Source organism: Biomphalaria glabrata, chromosome 1 (genome assembly GCF_947242115.1).
Source record: "Biomphalaria glabrata chromosome 1, xgBioGlab47.1, whole genome shotgun sequence".
Classification (NCBI taxonomy): Eukaryota; Metazoa; Mollusca; class Gastropoda; family Planorbidae; genus Biomphalaria; species Biomphalaria glabrata.
The window spans coordinates 738,303-756,375 of NC_074711.1; the positions used below are offsets into that span (position 1 = coordinate 738,303).

General features: G+C 34.2%; 1 protein-coding gene across 2 annotated transcripts; it reads left to right on the forward strand.

Moving 5' to 3' along the window:
* The first annotated feature begins 13,219 nt into the window (after positions 1-13,219).
* Positions 13,220-18,073, forward strand: LOC129927695 (uncharacterized). Of its 2 annotated transcripts, none has more exons than XR_008779338.1 (2): positions 13,220-13,507; positions 16,304-18,073. XR_008779338.1 is itself a non-coding variant. In XM_056037919.1 (2 exons), exons 1-2 carry the CDS (start codon positions 16,022-16,024, stop codon positions 16,953-16,955), a joined length of 660 nt encoding a protein of 219 aa, XP_055893894.1. In that variant the 5' UTR covers positions 15,369-16,021; the 3' UTR covers positions 16,956-18,073. The 2 variants fall into 2 exon arrangements, 1 of the variants encoding a protein (XP_055893894.1); XM_056037919.1 differs by lacking the exon at positions 13,220-13,507 and adding an exon at positions 15,369-16,029.

Sequence of the window (18,073 nt, forward strand, 5' to 3'; positions counted from 1 at the left end):
ATATGCTAGGACTAATTTGTACAAATACTCCTTCTTCCCTAGTACTATTAGAGCATGGAATGGGTTACCTGAGCTAGCCAGGAAAACCAGGGACTTGGCAGAATTTAAGTCATTGGTTAATATGCATGACGCGTAGGACGTAATCATCTTCTTTTTTGAAGTAACGTCTGTATTATATAAGAAGAAGATGGTATTATTCTATCAGCCCACTGTTCTTGTATAGTTGGACTTGGTGAGTCCTGCACTCATGTGGCAGACATGGATCCTTGAGTCAAATAACCTACTCACTGAAGCCCAGGCTGGCTTTAGAAAAGGCAGATCAACAGAAGATCAAATTGCCTTCATCACACAAGAAATAGAAGACGGCTTTCGAGAATAGAAACCAACAACAAATGTGTGGGTTGACTTAGAAAAAGCATTTGACAAAGTCTGAGAACAAGGTCTCTTGCTCAAGCTAATCCAGCATCACATATCCCAAAGAATGTACAACTGGATAAAGGAATACCTAAATAATAGAAAAGCCTTAGTTTGCATGCAAGGACAAAGAAGCCACACAGTGGGTATAAAAAATGGCGTCCCCCAAGGAGGAGTCCTATCCCCAACACTTTTCCTAATATTCATAAACGATCTAAATCAAACCCTACCTAGAAAAGTTAAAAGCAGCATGTATGCAGATGACCTTGCCATAATTAGCACAGAATCTCTAAACCTAAAAAAGAAACACCAACTTGAAAAAATTACTCTGGAATCCTCAATACACTATAATGAATCTCTACCCTGGGACGAAAGCCCTCTTCCTACTACAAGGGACCATATTGAAAACATAAAAAGAAAATCTGATTACAGACCAACAGAGCTCAAGGAAATAGTGAACTGTTTTCTACATACCAATTACCCTAGCAATCAGTGGATCAGAGTTTACACGGATGGCTCATCCCATAAAGCCACCACAAATGGAGGAGCTGGAATACTTATCGAATGGCCGGATGGAGGAAAACTAGAAAAATCCATTGCAACTGGAGAGTTCTCTGACAGTCACAGAGCAGAAAGGGAAGCACTAGCACTAGCTGCTACCATGTTAGCAAATCATCCAAGTTCCCCTCACAGTCAGATTGTCTTTCTAACAGACGTGAAAACAACCCTCCAAAGCTTGCAAAACTCTGATTCCCTTCATATTAAAAACCTCAGAACAGCACTTACAAAGCTCAACAACAACAGCAAAAAAACTGTTATCCAATGGATATCAGCTCACATACAACTAGTAGGAAATGAGAAGGCTGACACACTCGCCAAGAGTGGAAGAACAAACTCACAAGTAAACTCTGCACTCTATCCAGAAGAAATGAAGAAATTAATTGTAGATAAAATAAATGAGAAAAGGACGAACTTCCATCCAAATCACAAGAAAGATGACGCTTACTATAAGCTATCCCGACAAGACCAACGTCTAATCTTTCGACTCAGGACCGGACACAACAGAATGCGACAACACATGTTCCGGAAGCTCAAAATTGGAACCAGTGAAATCTGCCCATGTGGAGTATCACCAGAAAATGGCGACCACGTCCTCCAAAACTGCTCTCTCTACCAAGACATTGGCCCCAAATCACCCCAATAGAAAGAAAACTATATGGAGAGCGCCCTGATTTGGAAACCACTGCGCAGTTCATCTCATGTACTGGTCTAGTCATATGAACACTCCAACATAACAATGAGAACGATGAAGAAGAAGAAGAAATGTGGCAGACACTTTATTTATGCTGGAAGCCAACACCAGGCTAAAAGAGAGTAAGACAGTTACAGGCTTGTTATCTTACTGGATAAATCCATCAGAGCTTAAAAAAGTGTTGCCAACTAAGGTTTCTGAGATTGATATCACCTCATTAAAAAAACAAAAAGTTAAATTTGATTCTCTTGTGAACAGCATCACTTCTAAAAATAAAAATTTAAAGGCTATTAAATCCAAAGAAACTATAAAGCTTAGTATAAATACTTTTAATTCATTTATTGAAAGTAATGAGTTCCAATCAGATATTTTACTGTGTTGTGCTAATAGGAAGAATAGGTTTGTGCCTGTGCTTTAACGCTGCTAGGTCTCTCAATGAAAATTTCAAAACAGTCATTTATTACTGTCATCTTCCTGTCATAAGTACAAATAAATTTTTTGGGCCTGAGACTCTCCTTATTGGGCCAGAAAATCAAATCGGATATGTCGACATACATAACATCCAAAACAGTACATGAATATCTTAGATCAGGGGTGGGCAACCTTTTTGTATCGAGGGCCGCATTATTTTAAAAATTGGGAATGGCGGGCCGCATATTTATATACAACTTATAGAGACACTCTAAGCTAACTGTGTAGAATGTCTTTTAATTCATATTTACACTGTATTATATTCACGTTTCTTTTTTTTCCCCACACTTCACGTTAAGGAATTACAACAAGAGTTAGCAATTATTTAAACCAATTTTACTATTTTTTTTTTCAAATTGCTGTTGTCATTTTACATTAAAATATCCTGACAAATATACAGTTGTACTTAATGTGCAGTATTTTACTTTTTACACTCGTGCATGATGTTCCGGAACTGTGGAACTAGCTTACTAGTTTCTATCCTTGTGACTGCTGTCAAATTACAGTCAGTCAAAATCGACCAGTAGTAATGCTTGTTTAGTCTCCACAAAGGAAAAGGCTTGTTCACTGAATGAGACAATATATGTTCTGGAAGTTAAATGTCGGGACTAGAGAAACTTGCCCATCACCAGAGAATGCTGACCATGTCCTTCAATGGTGCATTCTAAATCAAGAGACCCGAACAAGACTTTGGCCCAAAAACCCTCCTAAAGAACAAAAACTAAAAAAACAAATAATTTTTATTTGTTACTACTAGGTCTAAATCTATTGACTAGATCTAGTGAAATCTAGTCTAGATTATTCTAGATCTACTTGATTATCTATCCTTTTCTAATTCTAGGGCTCTACTCTAGTCACACTAGATCTTGTATATAGTTCTAGATCTAAAATAATTTAAGAGTCTACTAGTACTAGTCTAGATCTATATCTAATAAGTCCTCTATGTCTAAGAACACAGATTATAATAATTATATTAGAGATCTAAATATTTATGTCTAAATCTATAGTCTATAATAGACTTATTAAGAACTAAATTTACATAATGATACATAGAAATCTAGAATCTAGAGATCTATCACCTTCTAAGTCTATTTCTAGATAGATCTAGAGCCTACTTCTAGATCTAGTTATCTAGTGCTAGCCCTACTTCTAGATCTAGAAACTAATTTAGACTATGTAATAAGAAAAGTAGATCTAACAGCCTTATTTAGCATGATCTATGAAAGTATGATAATCTATCAAATCATCTCAAATCTAAAAAACAATCTAGACTAGATAGTAGATTAGATCTATTGAAATCTATTCATTCTAATCTAAATCTAGTCTAGATTCTAGATCTAGAAGTCAAATGACCTAGACCTATATAGTAGCCTAGTCTAGACTAAGACTAGATTCCTAGATTGTCTAGGTCTAGAGTCTAGATGATGATGATAGATAGATCTAGAAGAAATAGAACTAGTAAATTCTAGTAGAGTACTGTAGTAGAGCCATTGTCGTGAAAAAAAAGGGATTTGAATGGAATATTTGGCTAATTAGCACTTACTAGATTCTAAGAATAGATCTAATTCTAATATCTAGACCTAGACTACTAGATCAGTAGATCTAGAGATCTATGTCAAGTATGTCTAGAACTAGATGTAGATCTATCTAGTCTTCAACCATTTCTTCGTAAATTTAGGACACACCGGGTCCGGAAGTAGATGAAATGTAAACAATAAACACAGACCTATATATATTTTATTTTGCACTCAGTATTTTCAATTCGCACTATTAATAAATAATAATAAAATGGCAATTTTTTTTTAGTGTCGGAATTCAGACTTGGTGGAACAAAAAATCGTGAATGCGGAACGGCGGAACATGTGAGCTTTTTTGATGATTTTGCGGGCCATTTCCGCATAATGCGGGACTATAGGCATGTCTGCTGTAGGTGTCAGCAGGCCGCATAAAACATTCCGCTGGGCCACATTTGCCCACCCCTGTCTTAGATGCAGTTGTGGGATGAATTTTAAACATATCAGCTAAAACATAGGCTGGTTTACCTAGAATATTTGAAATAATGTGTGTTAAAAAAAATAATTTGTGTACATTCATAATTATAGTAGTTAAATTATATATAAATATGTGTAAATGTGAGACAGTGTATTTTTTTTTGTACCTGTATTATATCCAAGCTATCCAATGAGAAATATTTATATAATTTAATATATAGATATATTTATTCAAATCATAATATGCATTCATTTATTTGTGGAAATAAAAGAAATGAATTGAAGTATTGTTTGTATATTAATTATTATTATCTTATCTATTAGTATGAAAATTGTAGATCTATTCATTCAAAAGAGGCCCTTAGTGAAACCTGCAGTACCAGGTTCGAATCTCGTTAAAGACTGGTATTTTGAATTTTGGGATACCTATGAGTCCAACCAGGTTTAATTGGTATTTGACATTAGTTGGGGAAAAGTAAGGTGGTTGTTCATTGTGCTGGCCAAGACATCCTCGTTAACCGTGGTCCACAGAAACAGGTGACCTTTACATCATCTGCCTTATAGATCGTAAGGTCTTTAAAGTTAACTTGTTTATTTAAAAAAAAAAACATTTTATTTCAAGATCAATTTTTGTAACTATGTAACTGTTTGAATAACAATGGACGCCAAGAACTAGTTGTTTTTTTTTATAAAGTATCTTAGTTAGTAATTCAAATCAAGATATCTGCCTGGTCATGCATTTTGTGTGATGGACTGTTCAGACTTACCGATGGTTCCGGGTTTAAACCCTGCCCATTCCCATCCCCTGTGGAAATCGGTTCTAAAAAGTTAAATCTAAATCTAATCTAGATTGAAAGATTCTAGTCAAGATTATTTTCATAATTTGCCTGTTCTGTATTATGCATACAACAAAAGAAACAATGAAGTTCATTTTAAATAATAAATCAAAATATTTAGAAAAACAACTTGCCTTTAATTTTCTTCTCTGCTGCTTGTTGTTTTAATATGTAGTTTTCAAGTCCTTCCTGTTACTCAAAAGAGCTGGTTTTATTAATCTGTATGTGGCTCTGTTCCAAAAGCAATATAATGAAGCCCGCTATGCATCTTCATCTGAAAAATATAAAATGTGATGAATGTTGTGTTGGACAGAGTTTAAGTCTTAGAAAATGAAAGTTTTACTATTTATAGATTCTGAAAAATTCTAGCTTTATAAATGCAATGTCAATAGACTCAAGTCGTATCGAAATAATTTCTTTTACCATCATTTTTATTAGAAATCAAAAATTAGATCTAACTCTATATTCTAGACTGCCGATACAAAAAATAAAATGTGATTTATTTTTTATTTATATTATATATCCAGAGATTAAGTATCTATTGTATATAGAATTAGAACAGGCCCAGCCTGTGTGGGGGGGAACGAGTTGATGGTGCTACTGTGCACTGAACATAATTTCTTTAAAAAAAATAGATAAAAAAATCACTTAGATTTAGATCTAAATCTATACAGACTCTATGTTTGTTTTTTTCTACAATAGTGCTAACATTTATTTATAGATCTATATAGATTTATTTCAACAATAACAAATGTTTGACCTGAGTAGTTGATGTCTTATTTACAAAGTGAATATCAAAGTGGTAATTAGATCTAGACCTAGAATCTAGACTAGTCATCTTGTAGAAGAAAATTAGATCTAGAACTATACATATCTATGGGATAGGACCAATAGCGAACGCTTTTGTGCCAGTTTTTAGTTTAGAATTTTATAATGAAAACATCTGCGGACTCCTCAGCTATTGGGCTATAAAACTAAATTTGACTCTTTTTTCCATATCAGCTATTAAATTTATAATTCAAGTCAACTTGCGGTATGGGTCGGACATAATCAGCTAACGCAATTTTCGCGGGAGTCATAATGAGCGAAAGGCCATAAAAAATAGCGAAATAGCATGTTAAAATATAGGAAATTATGCTTCAATTAGTTCTATCATCTAACTTCTTCCATGAAGCATTATAACTATTGTCCTCCTTGTGGCATAAAGCCTAAATTTGTTTTCACTTTCTCGTGCTCCACATCTCCTTTCTCTGCTTGGAACTGATGTCTATATAGCCTACGAAACTTGCAAAATTCTATCACGCCACCTTCCTATAGGCTACTCCACGTCGTACTACTCTCCATTTCATAAACTCTCGTTACTCAACTATTTTTTTTTTAAGAAATTATGTTCAGTGCACTTAAGCGCCATCAACTCGATCCCCCCCACACACACAAGCTGATTGACCCAAAGGCAGATCCCGAATGCGATGGATTGATGATGTATGGAGACAGATCTACAACAGCTTGGTTTTCGGGCATGGAGACGAAAGGCTCAGGAGAGATCTTGTAATTTTATAAATGTATATTATATGGTAACTCTTATATTTATTACTAAATATATAGTTCGCGTTTTTTTCCTATCCTGAAATCGAATATTTTCTCCTGGAAAACTGTTGGAGATCTGAAAACCTAATCTCAGAATGGTGGGGTAACCCTGTGAAAATGAATTCTGCACTTCTTTTAAACATTTATACACATATTAATCTCATTAATTAGTAACAAGAGGTTAACCAGACAGTTAAAAAAAAAGGAGGAGGGCAAAACAGAGGTCCCCCCCCCGTATCCCGTATAAGCGCTGTTAAGATCAACTGAAGCGTCATTTCACCCTCACTGGCATAGAGGTAAGTAGCTGCCAGCATATGACCTCTGAGAGACTGTTGGAGAGCTGCGAGTCAAACATTTTAGACGGAAAGAAAATGCAGGAAAATATGCTGGTCGCAACTGGGCGTAGTCATGTGAAACACGTAGTGATGCACTCATCCTTAATCTTCGAAATCGAAGACGTTGGGTTAAGGTTAAAAATAGGCCTATTATTTTAATATTTCAGTTTACAAACAATAACAATAGATAAGACAAAAAGAAAAACAGATTAAATCAGTAACTAAATTATTATTAATGGCTTTTTAAGCTTATAATAGGGGTTTCGCTGAATAGGTTTTCAGTTAAAAAGGTCATTTTGAGCGAACACCCCATAATATTTTTTTTTCAACGGAATGAATAGCCTTAGCTATTCTAGCTAACTATTTCCTCGTCAATTTAGAAGCATAATATGCAAATCGCCTTAAGTTCGGACCTATTCTCGTTTATCTGGAAATGTTTTGAGAATGAAATTTCCATACATGTCAACTTTGACCTTTAGCTACGCTTTATTTTATTGAGGGAAAACAAAAGTGAATATGTGGGAAATGTAAAAAAATGTCTTTGTAACACCATTTTATTAGTTCTGCAGTTACTTTTGAAATAAATAAGAATGGATAAAAAATACCGGGAGGTGTTCGCTTTGTATGCCATTTCGCTGATGGGCCTTTCCTATAGATCTAGATCAGATCTTGTACTACAACTTGTAGTAGTTATACTTATAGTAGTTATAGATCTAGATCTAGTAGTGAAATCAGATCCACTGAAAGTGAAAGCGAACTGTTGATAATCTAGATAAATCTATAGATCTAGTCTAGAATTAGATCACATGTGTATTGCAAGCTTTGATAGGCTTTACTTTTCTAATTATTTCTAAGTTTTGATTGAGAGACATCAGTTATGGCAAGGACTAAAAAAATGATAATTTGTTTAGTTGATCATCGAATTGCCACATTAATTTAATAGCCCGGAATAAGGGCAATAAGGCCTCTCTCAGCCTAGCTTGCCGGCTAAGTCTTGGTCTTATAAGTTCTAGATCTAGATCTAGAATTACAAATCTACAAGGTCTATTTATTTTTAAGTTTTTTGCCTACATATAGATTTAGAAGTTGAATAATAAGTCCACACGTAGTGTACAGATCATCAGCAGTCGTCAATCGAACGTAAACCAATATGAATATGGTTGTTTATATTGGTAAGGGCGAAACCAAATACCGGAAATATCCAAATGTCGGAAATAATAGGATAGTAAGTCTATAAATAAATATTAGGAGATTATAAGACTTGTCTTCGAAAATCAAGATATCTCTTAAACTGTCGCTTCTATTTAAGTGAAATTTCGTACACAGGTTCCTTTTACCTCCTAGATGCTTACTAAGAACGGGTTTCGATAGAATAAAAACGTTGGGACCACAATTTGCGAAAAACCACAGGCTTGCTATCAAAGCTTTGTATTTTATTATTGGTATTTCCAAAACAACTTAATAAGGAAATTATAAGGCTTGTCTCCGAAAATCAAGATATCTCTTAAACTGTCGCTTCTATTCAAGTGAAATCTAGTACACAGGTTCCTTTTACCTCCTAGATGCTTACTAAGAACGGGTTTCGATAGAATCAAAACGTTGGGACCACAATTTGCGAAAAACCACAGGCTTGCTATCAAAGCTTTGTATTTTATTATTGGTATTTCCAAAACAACTTAATAAGGAAATTATAAGGCTTGTCTCCGAAAATCAAGATATCTCTTAAACTGTCGCTTCTATTCAAGTGAAATTTAGTACACAGGTTTCTTTTACCTCCTAGATGCTTACTAAGAACGGGTTTTGATAGAATAAAAACGTTGGAACCACAATTTGCGAAAAACCACAGGCTTGTTATCAAAGCTTTGTATTTTATTATTGGTATTTCCCAAATCAACTTAATAAGGAAATTATAAGGCTTGTCTCTGAAAATCAAGATATCTCTTAAACTGTCGCTTCTATTCAAGTGAGATTTAGTACACAGGTTCCTTTTACCTCCTAGATGCTTACTAAGAACGGGTTTCGATAGAATCAAAACGTTGGGACCACAATTTGCGAAAAACCACAGGCTTGCTATCAAAGCTTTGTATTTTATTATTGGTATTTCCCAAATCAACTATAAATAAATATTAGGAGATTATAAGACTTGTCTTTGAAAATCAAGATATCTCTTAAAGTGTCGCTTCTATTTACGTGAAATTTCGTACACAGGTTTCTTTTACCTCCTAGATGCTTACTAAGAACGGGTTTCGATAGAATAAAAACGTTGGGACCACAATTTGCGAAAAACCACAGGCTTGCTATCAAAGCTTTGTATTTTATTATTGGTATTTCCAAAACAACTTAATAAGGAAATTATAAGGCTTGTCTCCGAAAATCAAGATATCTCTTAAACTGTCGCTTCTATTCAAGTGAGATTTAGTACACAGGTTCCTTTTACCTCCTAGATGCTTACTAAGAACGGGTTTCGATAGAATAAAAACGTTGGGACCACAATTTGCGAAAAACCACAGGCTTGCTATCAAAGCTTTGTATTTTATTATTGGTATTTCCAAAACAACTTAATAAGGAAATTATAAGGCTTGTCTCTGAAAATCAAGATATCTCTTAAACTGTCGCTTCTATTCAAGTGAGATTTAGTACACAGGTTCCTTTTACCTCCTAGATGCTTACTAAGAACGGGTTTCGATAGAATAAAAACGTTGGGACCACAATTTGCGAAAAACCACAGGCTTGCTATCAAAGCTTTGTATTTTATTATTGGTATTTCCAAAACAACTTAATAAGGAAATTATAAGGCTTGTCTCCGAAAATCAAGATATCTCTTAAACTGTCGCTTCTATTCAAGTGAGATTTAGTACACAGGTTCCTTTTACCTCCTAGATGCTTACTAAGAACGGGTTTCGATAGAATAAAAACGTTGGGACCACAATTTGCGAAAAACCACAGGCTTGCTATCAAAGCTTTGTATTTTATTATTGGTATTTCCAAAACAACTTAATAAGGAAATTATAAGGCTTGTCTCTGAAAATCAAGATATCTCTTAAACTGTCGCTTCTATTCAAGTGAGATTTAGTACACAGGTTCCTTTTACCTCCTAGATGCTTACTAAGAACGGGTTTCGATAGAATCAAAACGTTGGGACCACAATTTGCGAAAAACCACAGGCTTGCTATCAAAGCTTTGTATTTTATTATTGGTATTTCCCAAATCAACTATAAATAAATATTAGGAGATTATAAGACTTGTCTTTGAAAATCAAGATATCTCTTAAAGTGTCGCTTCTATTTACGTGAAATTTCGTACACAGGTTTCTTTTACCTCCTAGATGCTTACTAAGAACGGGTTTCGATAGAATAAAAACGTTGGGACCACAATTTGCGAAAAACCACAGGCTTGCTATCAAAGCTTTGTATTTTATTATTGGTATTTCCAAAACAACTTAATAAGGAAATTATAAGGCTTGTCTCCGAAAATCAAGATATCTCTTAAACTGTCGCTTCTATTCAAGTGAGATTTAGTACACAGGTTCCTTTTACCTCCTAGATGCTTACTAAGAACGGGTTTCGATAGAATCAAAACGTTGGGACCACAATTTGCGAAAAACCACAGGCTTGCTATCAAAGCTTTGTATTTTATTATTGGTATTTCCAAAACAACTTAATAAGGAAATTATAAGGCTTGTCTCCGAAAATCAAGATATCTCTTAAACTGTCGCTTCTATTCAAGTGAGATTTAGTACACAGGTTCCTTTTACCTCCTAGATGCTTACTAAGAACGGGTTTCGATAGAATCAAAACGTTGGGACCACAATTTGCGAAAAACCACAGGCTTGCTATCAAAGCTTTGTATTTTATTATTGGTATTTCCCAAATCAACTATAAATAAATATTAGGAGATTATAAGACTTGTCTTTGAAAATCAAGATATCTCTTAAACTGTCGCTTCTATTTACGTGAAATTTCGTACACAGGTTTCTTTTACCTCCTAGATGCTTACTAAGAACGGGTTTCGATAGAATAAAAACGTTGGGACCACAATTTGCGAAAAACCACAGGCTTGCTATCAAAGCTTTGTATTTTATTATTGGTATTTCCAAAACAACTTAATAAGGAAATTATAAGGCTTGTCTCCGAAAATCAAGATATCTCTTAAACTGTCGCTTCTATTCAAGTGAGATTTAGTACACAGGTTCCTTTTACCTCCTAGATGCTTACTAAGAACGGGTTTCGATAGAATAAAAACGTTGGGACCACAATTTGCGAAAAACCACAGGCTTGCTATCAAAGCTTTGTATTTTATTATTGGTATTTCCAAAACAACTTAATAAGGAAATTATAAGGCTTGTCTCCGAAAATCAAGATATCTCTTAAACTGTCGCTTCTATTCAAGTGAGATTTAGTACACAGGTTCCTTTTACCTCCTAGATGCTTACTAAGAACGGGTTTCGATAGAATCAAAACGTTGGGACCACAATTTGCGAAAAACCACAGGCTTGCTATCAAAGCTTTGTATTTTATTATTGGTATTTCCCAAATCAACTATAAATAAATATTAGGAGATTATAAGACTTGTCTTTGAAAATCAAGATATCTCTTAAACTGTCGCTTCTATTTACGTGAAATTTCGTACACAGGTTTCTTTTACCTCCTAGATGCTTACTAAGAACGGGTTTCGATAGAATAAAAACGTTGGGACCACAATTTGCGAAAAACCACAGGCTTGCTATCAAAGCTTTGTATTTTATTATTGGTATTTCCAAAACAACTTAATAAGGAAATTATAAGGCTTGTCTCCGAAAATCAAGATATCTCTTAAACTGTCGCTTCTATTCAAGTGAGATTTAGTACACAGGTTCCTTTTACCTCCTAGATGCTTACTAAGAACGGGTTTCGATAGAATCAAAACGTTGGGACCACAATTTGTGAAAAACCACAGGCTTGCTATCAAAGCTTTGTATTTTATTATTGGTATTTCCCAAATCAACTATAAATAAATATTAGGAGAATTTAAGACTTGTCTTTGAAAATCAAGATATCTCTTAAACTGTCGCTTCTATTTACGTGAAATTTCGTACACAGGTTTCTTTTACCTCCTAGATGCTTACTAAGAACGGGTTTCGATAGAATAAAAACGTTGGGACCACAATTTGCGAAAAACCTTAGGCTTGCTATCAAAGCTTTGTATTTTATTATTGGTATTTCCCAAATCAACTATAAATAAATATTAGGGGATTATAAGACTTGTCTTCGAAAATCAAGATATCTCTTAAACTGTCGCTTCTATTCACGTGAAATTTCGTACACAGGTTTCTTTTAACTCCTAGATGCTTACTAAGAACGGGTTTCGAAAGAATCAAAACGTTAGGACCACCATTTGCGAAAAACCACAGGCTTGCTATGAAAGCTATGTATTTTATTTTTGATATTTCCCAATCAACTTAATAAGGAAATTATAAAGCTTGTCTTCGAAAACCAAGAAATCTCTTACATTGTCGCACCTATTAAAAAGAAATTTCTTGCACAGTTTCTTTTTACCTCCTAGATGCTTAGTAAGAACAGTTGTTGACAGATTCGAAATCTTGGAACAACCTATAGTGATAATCTGCAGGCTTGCTTTAAAGCTTTTGTATTTTATTTTTGGTATTTCCCGAATGATCTTAATTAAGGACTTAATAAGGCTTGTCTTCGAATCAAGAAATTTCTTAAATTAATTGTTGTTTGTAATCCATTTTTTTTTTTTTTGTGATTGCTTTTTCGGAATCGACATTTTTGTAATGACTGTTTTGAATCGGACCTATGTTGTTGTTTTTTTTTTTTTTTTTTGTGGTTATTTAGAGTCAACTTCTACTCTTTTGGGGGTTGCTGATTGAATAGACTTGTGCATTTTTAATATATGAACATTATTCGTAGTTTCTGTTTTGAATCGACCTGTTTGTTATTTGTAGTGGCTATTTGAAATCGGCTTGTGCTTTTTTTTTGGGGATGGATCTTTAAAATCGGACTTCTGCGTATTTAAGGGGGATGCACAGTGAGAAAACATCGATCTAGGTCAAAAATATCGATATTTTAAAATTAATTGATTTTAATAGTTTAAAATGTCTAGAAAACAAATTCCCTATCAGAATACTAAAAAAACTGCGCTTTATACATCAATTTTGTATTTTAAAAGTAGATGTATAAGCAAAATTTTGATGTTTTGGTTAAAAATCAACATTTTGTAAGCTAAAGTTGATAAGCTAATGTACGCTCTTATCCCTAACAGATGGTATCGATACAAAGGTCTACTTTTCTAGTTCCGATTATGTGCATGGATTCTCATTCTATAAATATAAACTTTCAAAATACGTCACTACCTCTTTTTTTTCCCTATATCCTCATATACACACTCACTAAGCCATATTTACGCATGCGCACTATCAAAGCTACATTGGTAACTATGACAACAAAATTTACACGCATGCGCACATGACGTGATCCGGTCTTTCTTCTGTAAACATTTGAAAGCCTCGATTCATTATTCAAACTCAGAAATGCCAACAAAAGGTTATATGTTTGGAAAGAAAAAACGTTACTGTAAGCCCAGAGGAAGACATGCTTCAAAGACAAATGCATAATTACAAAGGTAAGTCTAAATCTAGAGTTTTTTATTTACTAGACCAGCGTGTGCTTACACATAAAATAATGAGATAATCACTTTGCTTCATCAATCTTTGAATTCGACAAACGCAACGTGTTTATCATATCAATGAATCACATCTAGGTCTATATATAGATCTAGACATTAAATAAATATCATGAAAGTGATTGCAAACATAGAGATCTATCCTTTTTTAGATCTAGTATAGATTAGGGACATAGATCACATTAGAACTAGAATGACTAGATATTCTAGATTGTCTAGATCTAGAATGACTAGAATCTAGATTCTAAATCTAGATTATCATGTAGTTGTAGGACTTCAACTTGGTCTTTTTTTTTTTTAAGATCTAATACATATATCAAGGTTCGTACATGGTCTGGAAAAAGTCTGGAATTTCAAAATTCAGATTTCAGTCTTAAAAAAGTCTGGAAAATTGCTACTTTTCGATGCAATTTTGTTAAATGTCTGGAATTTGAAAAAAAAATAATCCGATGTCATTCAGCCCTCAGGCGCCGTAACCGGTAAAACGCTAGGCTGCTAGATCTGGTTGGGCATAGAGGCTTCCATTAATAGGCCTACTAGATCTATCTATTGTGAAAGCATGCGCAATCCACGGCATGTCGGTGAAATGCCAGCCAATTTCTAGACGGTGTACTGTAGACTTAAATTAGATTTAGTAATAGATCTAGTCCTAAACTAGTAACTAGTTTATTATGACTGCTGTTATCTTATCTTATATAATACAGACGTTACTTCAAAAAAGATGATGATTAAAAGATGTTATTCTATATTATCTAGATGGTCAATCAAATTTCAGTTAGGCTACCAAAGGTCGGGAAGTTTTTGGCCTAGATTTATTTATGCATGGGCGAAACTCCCCCCCCCCCCTTTTTTTTAAATAATGAAAACAAATATATCTCGTCAATGACGTCAATATAGAATATATAGAGAGAGTCTAGATCTTGAGTCTAAACCAAAAATATTTGGCAACAAGAATGACTTACTAGATCTAGGTCTACTACTAGATTTAAAAGTCTCGATCTATTCGCGACTTAGATAGTTTACTAGATCTAGGTCTACTACTAGATTTAGTCTCGATCTATGACTATGCGCGACTTTTATTACTAGATCTATATCTGTTCTAGGTCTACTAGATCTACTAAATTCTAAATTCTACTAGACTAGATTACTAGATTTAGTCTTGATCTATGCGCCACTTCTTAATAGATCAAGGTTTTCTACTAGCCTAATGTTAGCCTCGATCTATGTGTGATTACCCCCCCCCCCCCCCCACATTAAATAAAGAAAACAAATTATATTATAATATATCTAGTCAACATAGAATATGCCTATAAGATCGGTAAAACTTCCCATCGAAGGCCCCTAGTTTTTTAGGTTAATTATTTGGCAGCTGTCTATGCGCACTTGAGTCTAAAGTAAAAGACTAGGCCTTTAGAATGACTTCCATTACTAGGTCTAGAATTAGATTTAGTCTTCATCTATGCGCAAATTAGATTACTAGATCTAGGTCTACTACTAGATTTAGTACCTAATTTAGTCTCGATCTATGCGCGATTTCCCCCCCCCCCCCCCCCCCCTCCCCATTTAAATAAAGAAAACAAGTTATATTATATCTAGTCAACATAGAATATAGATCTAGATCTTAGTCTAAACTAAAAGATAAAAGACTAGAGCACAAGAATGACTTAGATTACTAGGTCTGCAACTAGATTTAGTCTCGATCTATGCACGTTTACCCCCCCCCCCCCTTTTTTTTTTTCCCCAAATCTATTCAATGTAGAATATAGATCTTGAGTCTAAACTCAAAAACCAAAAAGACTTAGAATACTAGATCTACTACTAGATTTAGTCTTGATCTAAGTCTAGATTTAGATCTAGCATACTTAGCATATAGATCTATAATTATAATCTAGTATGGTTATGATATAGATTTAGATCAATATTATCAATTTTTACCCCGTTAAAAAAAACAAGTCAGTATTCACATAGGCATAGGCCTATTGTGAATTAGACATAAGTAAGCCACTACTACAAATTAAATTTCAAGTTCAATACAGTTAATCTATCTCTAGATCTTTATTTAAAATTATCTCCTCCAATAGAATTATAGGCCTACTAGAGGTAGGCCCTCTAACCTAGGCTAGTCTAAATAAGTCTTTACTTTTTAACTAGTGTCTAATGTTTACGCCACTAAATATCTATATAAAAATTATAAAACTATTGGACTAGTTATGAGATTAAGAATAAGATTTTACAACTAAGTTAGGCCTATTGAACTATATAGGGCCTATTAAATTTCCCAAGTCTAAGTGCTACAAGATTAGTGACTTTTTTTCCCCCTTGTACCGTATGTTCCTTAATAATTGAAAATTATTATTACACCCTAGTCCAAACCTCCCACAGTACGACAGGGGTTAGTTATTGGCAGGGTTTGAACCCAAGATCACGAATACAGCAGTCCAGAGCACATATGGCATGCTCAGGTAGCCATCCTTTTTACTGTTAGTAAGTCTGGAAAACATAAGATAAATGTCTGGAATTCATTTTCACAAAAGTTGTATGAACCATGATATATAGATCTACATGTAACATGTCACTTTACATTTTTTACTTTTGATGAATACAATATATGATTCCTAAAATGCATTATAAAATTTAAAATAATCTTCATGTTGTACATAAATAGATGTGACGTGTACTTTCATACTATTGAATTTTTTTTTAAAGAACTTCTAATTTTTTTTTATTTGTTTGCAGCTCTGTTTTGGATACAGCTGGATCTGAAGCAGCAACAACGCAGCCTGCAAGTGCAGCTGAACGAAAAATAATTCTAACTGCAATTACTAACGCTGATAACACCAATAAGAGGCTGCCTGAAGATTTCATATACGTCATGATGAATTCAATGGAATTGACCACAATGGTCTCCTTGTTGTGCTGTCCACATTGCTTCGACAAAAAATTAACCATGTGCATCACACAATCAAAAGGCATGGCTCATTTGATTAAAATCAAATGCCTAAATTGTGAAACATATTTGTGGCCTGACTGGACCTCAAAAAAAAGTAATAATGTTCATCTGGATATTAATGTCCGCGCTGTCGCTGCATTAAAAGAATCTGGAATCTCGCATTCTAAATTTGATAGGTTTTGTGGACTTATGAGTATGCCCTGCATGCACAGAAATACTTATAACAATCTAGCTAACATAGTCAACACTGCTATAATTGAAGCTGGTGAAGAATGTATGATTAGGGCATCTGCTGTTGTGCATGGAAGAAACATTTCACAACCTCTGACTACAGATGATAGAATAAGTTCAACAGGCTGTCCTGTTATTACAGTTTCTTTTGATGGGACTTGGCATAAAAGGGGCCACTCATCTCATTCAGGAATTGGCAGTTATTGATTTTGATACTGGACTCGTCATCGACACCGAAGTCCTATCAAATTATTGCTGTGTTAGTGATTCAAACTCTGCAGAACTAAATTTTGATACCTCTAAGCATATGTGTCAAAAAAACTTCAGTGGCTCAGCAAATGCAATGGAGGCCGCAGCAGCATCCAAAATTTGTTCTCACTCTGTGGCATCAGAAAACTTGTTTATGGCATGAAGCTGTGTGATGGTGATAGTAAATCACATTCATCTGCCATTACCAGCTCAGGATATGATGTAGAAATCTTAAAAGAGGACTGCATTAACCACATCTCAAAAAGAATGTTTAATGCTTTGAACAATTTAAAAATGTCTAACAAAAAAGAACTAAATTATAGGCTTACAAAGCCAAAAATTGAAAAAATTACAAATAACTATTCCAAAGTTCTGCGCCAAAATGCTCCTGACATTCAAAAAAATGAAGCTGGCTGTTATGGGCTCATTTTTTCATATGATGAGCTCAGACCTAGATCATAACCACAGGTTGTGTCCTGATGGCACTACATCTTGGTGTCACACTTTAAGAGATCAGAGGCACTAAAACAGCCATACAAAAAACATAATCAGACCATCACATCAGAAATAGGAAAACTGTTATTTCCTATAACAGACACAGATCTGTTAAAAACATGTTCAAGAATGGGAACACAAAACGCCAATGAATCTTTTCATTCCCTCATTTGGCAAAGATGCCCCAAAACAGAATTCGCAACATTAAAAACTAAGGACGGCGACATACCTTGCTGTTTTACCCTCAATAATGGACCTGTTGGCATCAGTTTTTTGACATATTAGGCGTTCCCTGGACACTAAAGAACATTTCTTCTAGTGAGAAAAAGCAAAATGTCAAACTACAGCTTGTTGTTAGAAAAAGAAGATCAATCACATAAGTGTCCAGGAGAAAAAAATTGAAAAAACGAAGAATTGAGCATGAGCACCGGGCAGAGGTTCTCGAAGGTCCAACCTATCAATCAGGCCATTTTAATGAATAGTTTTTTTATTATCTATTATGTTATATTATGTAAATATTCCCCTTTTTTTTCATTTTTATGGTTGCAATAAATATTTTATATCATTTTAAAAACTTTAAA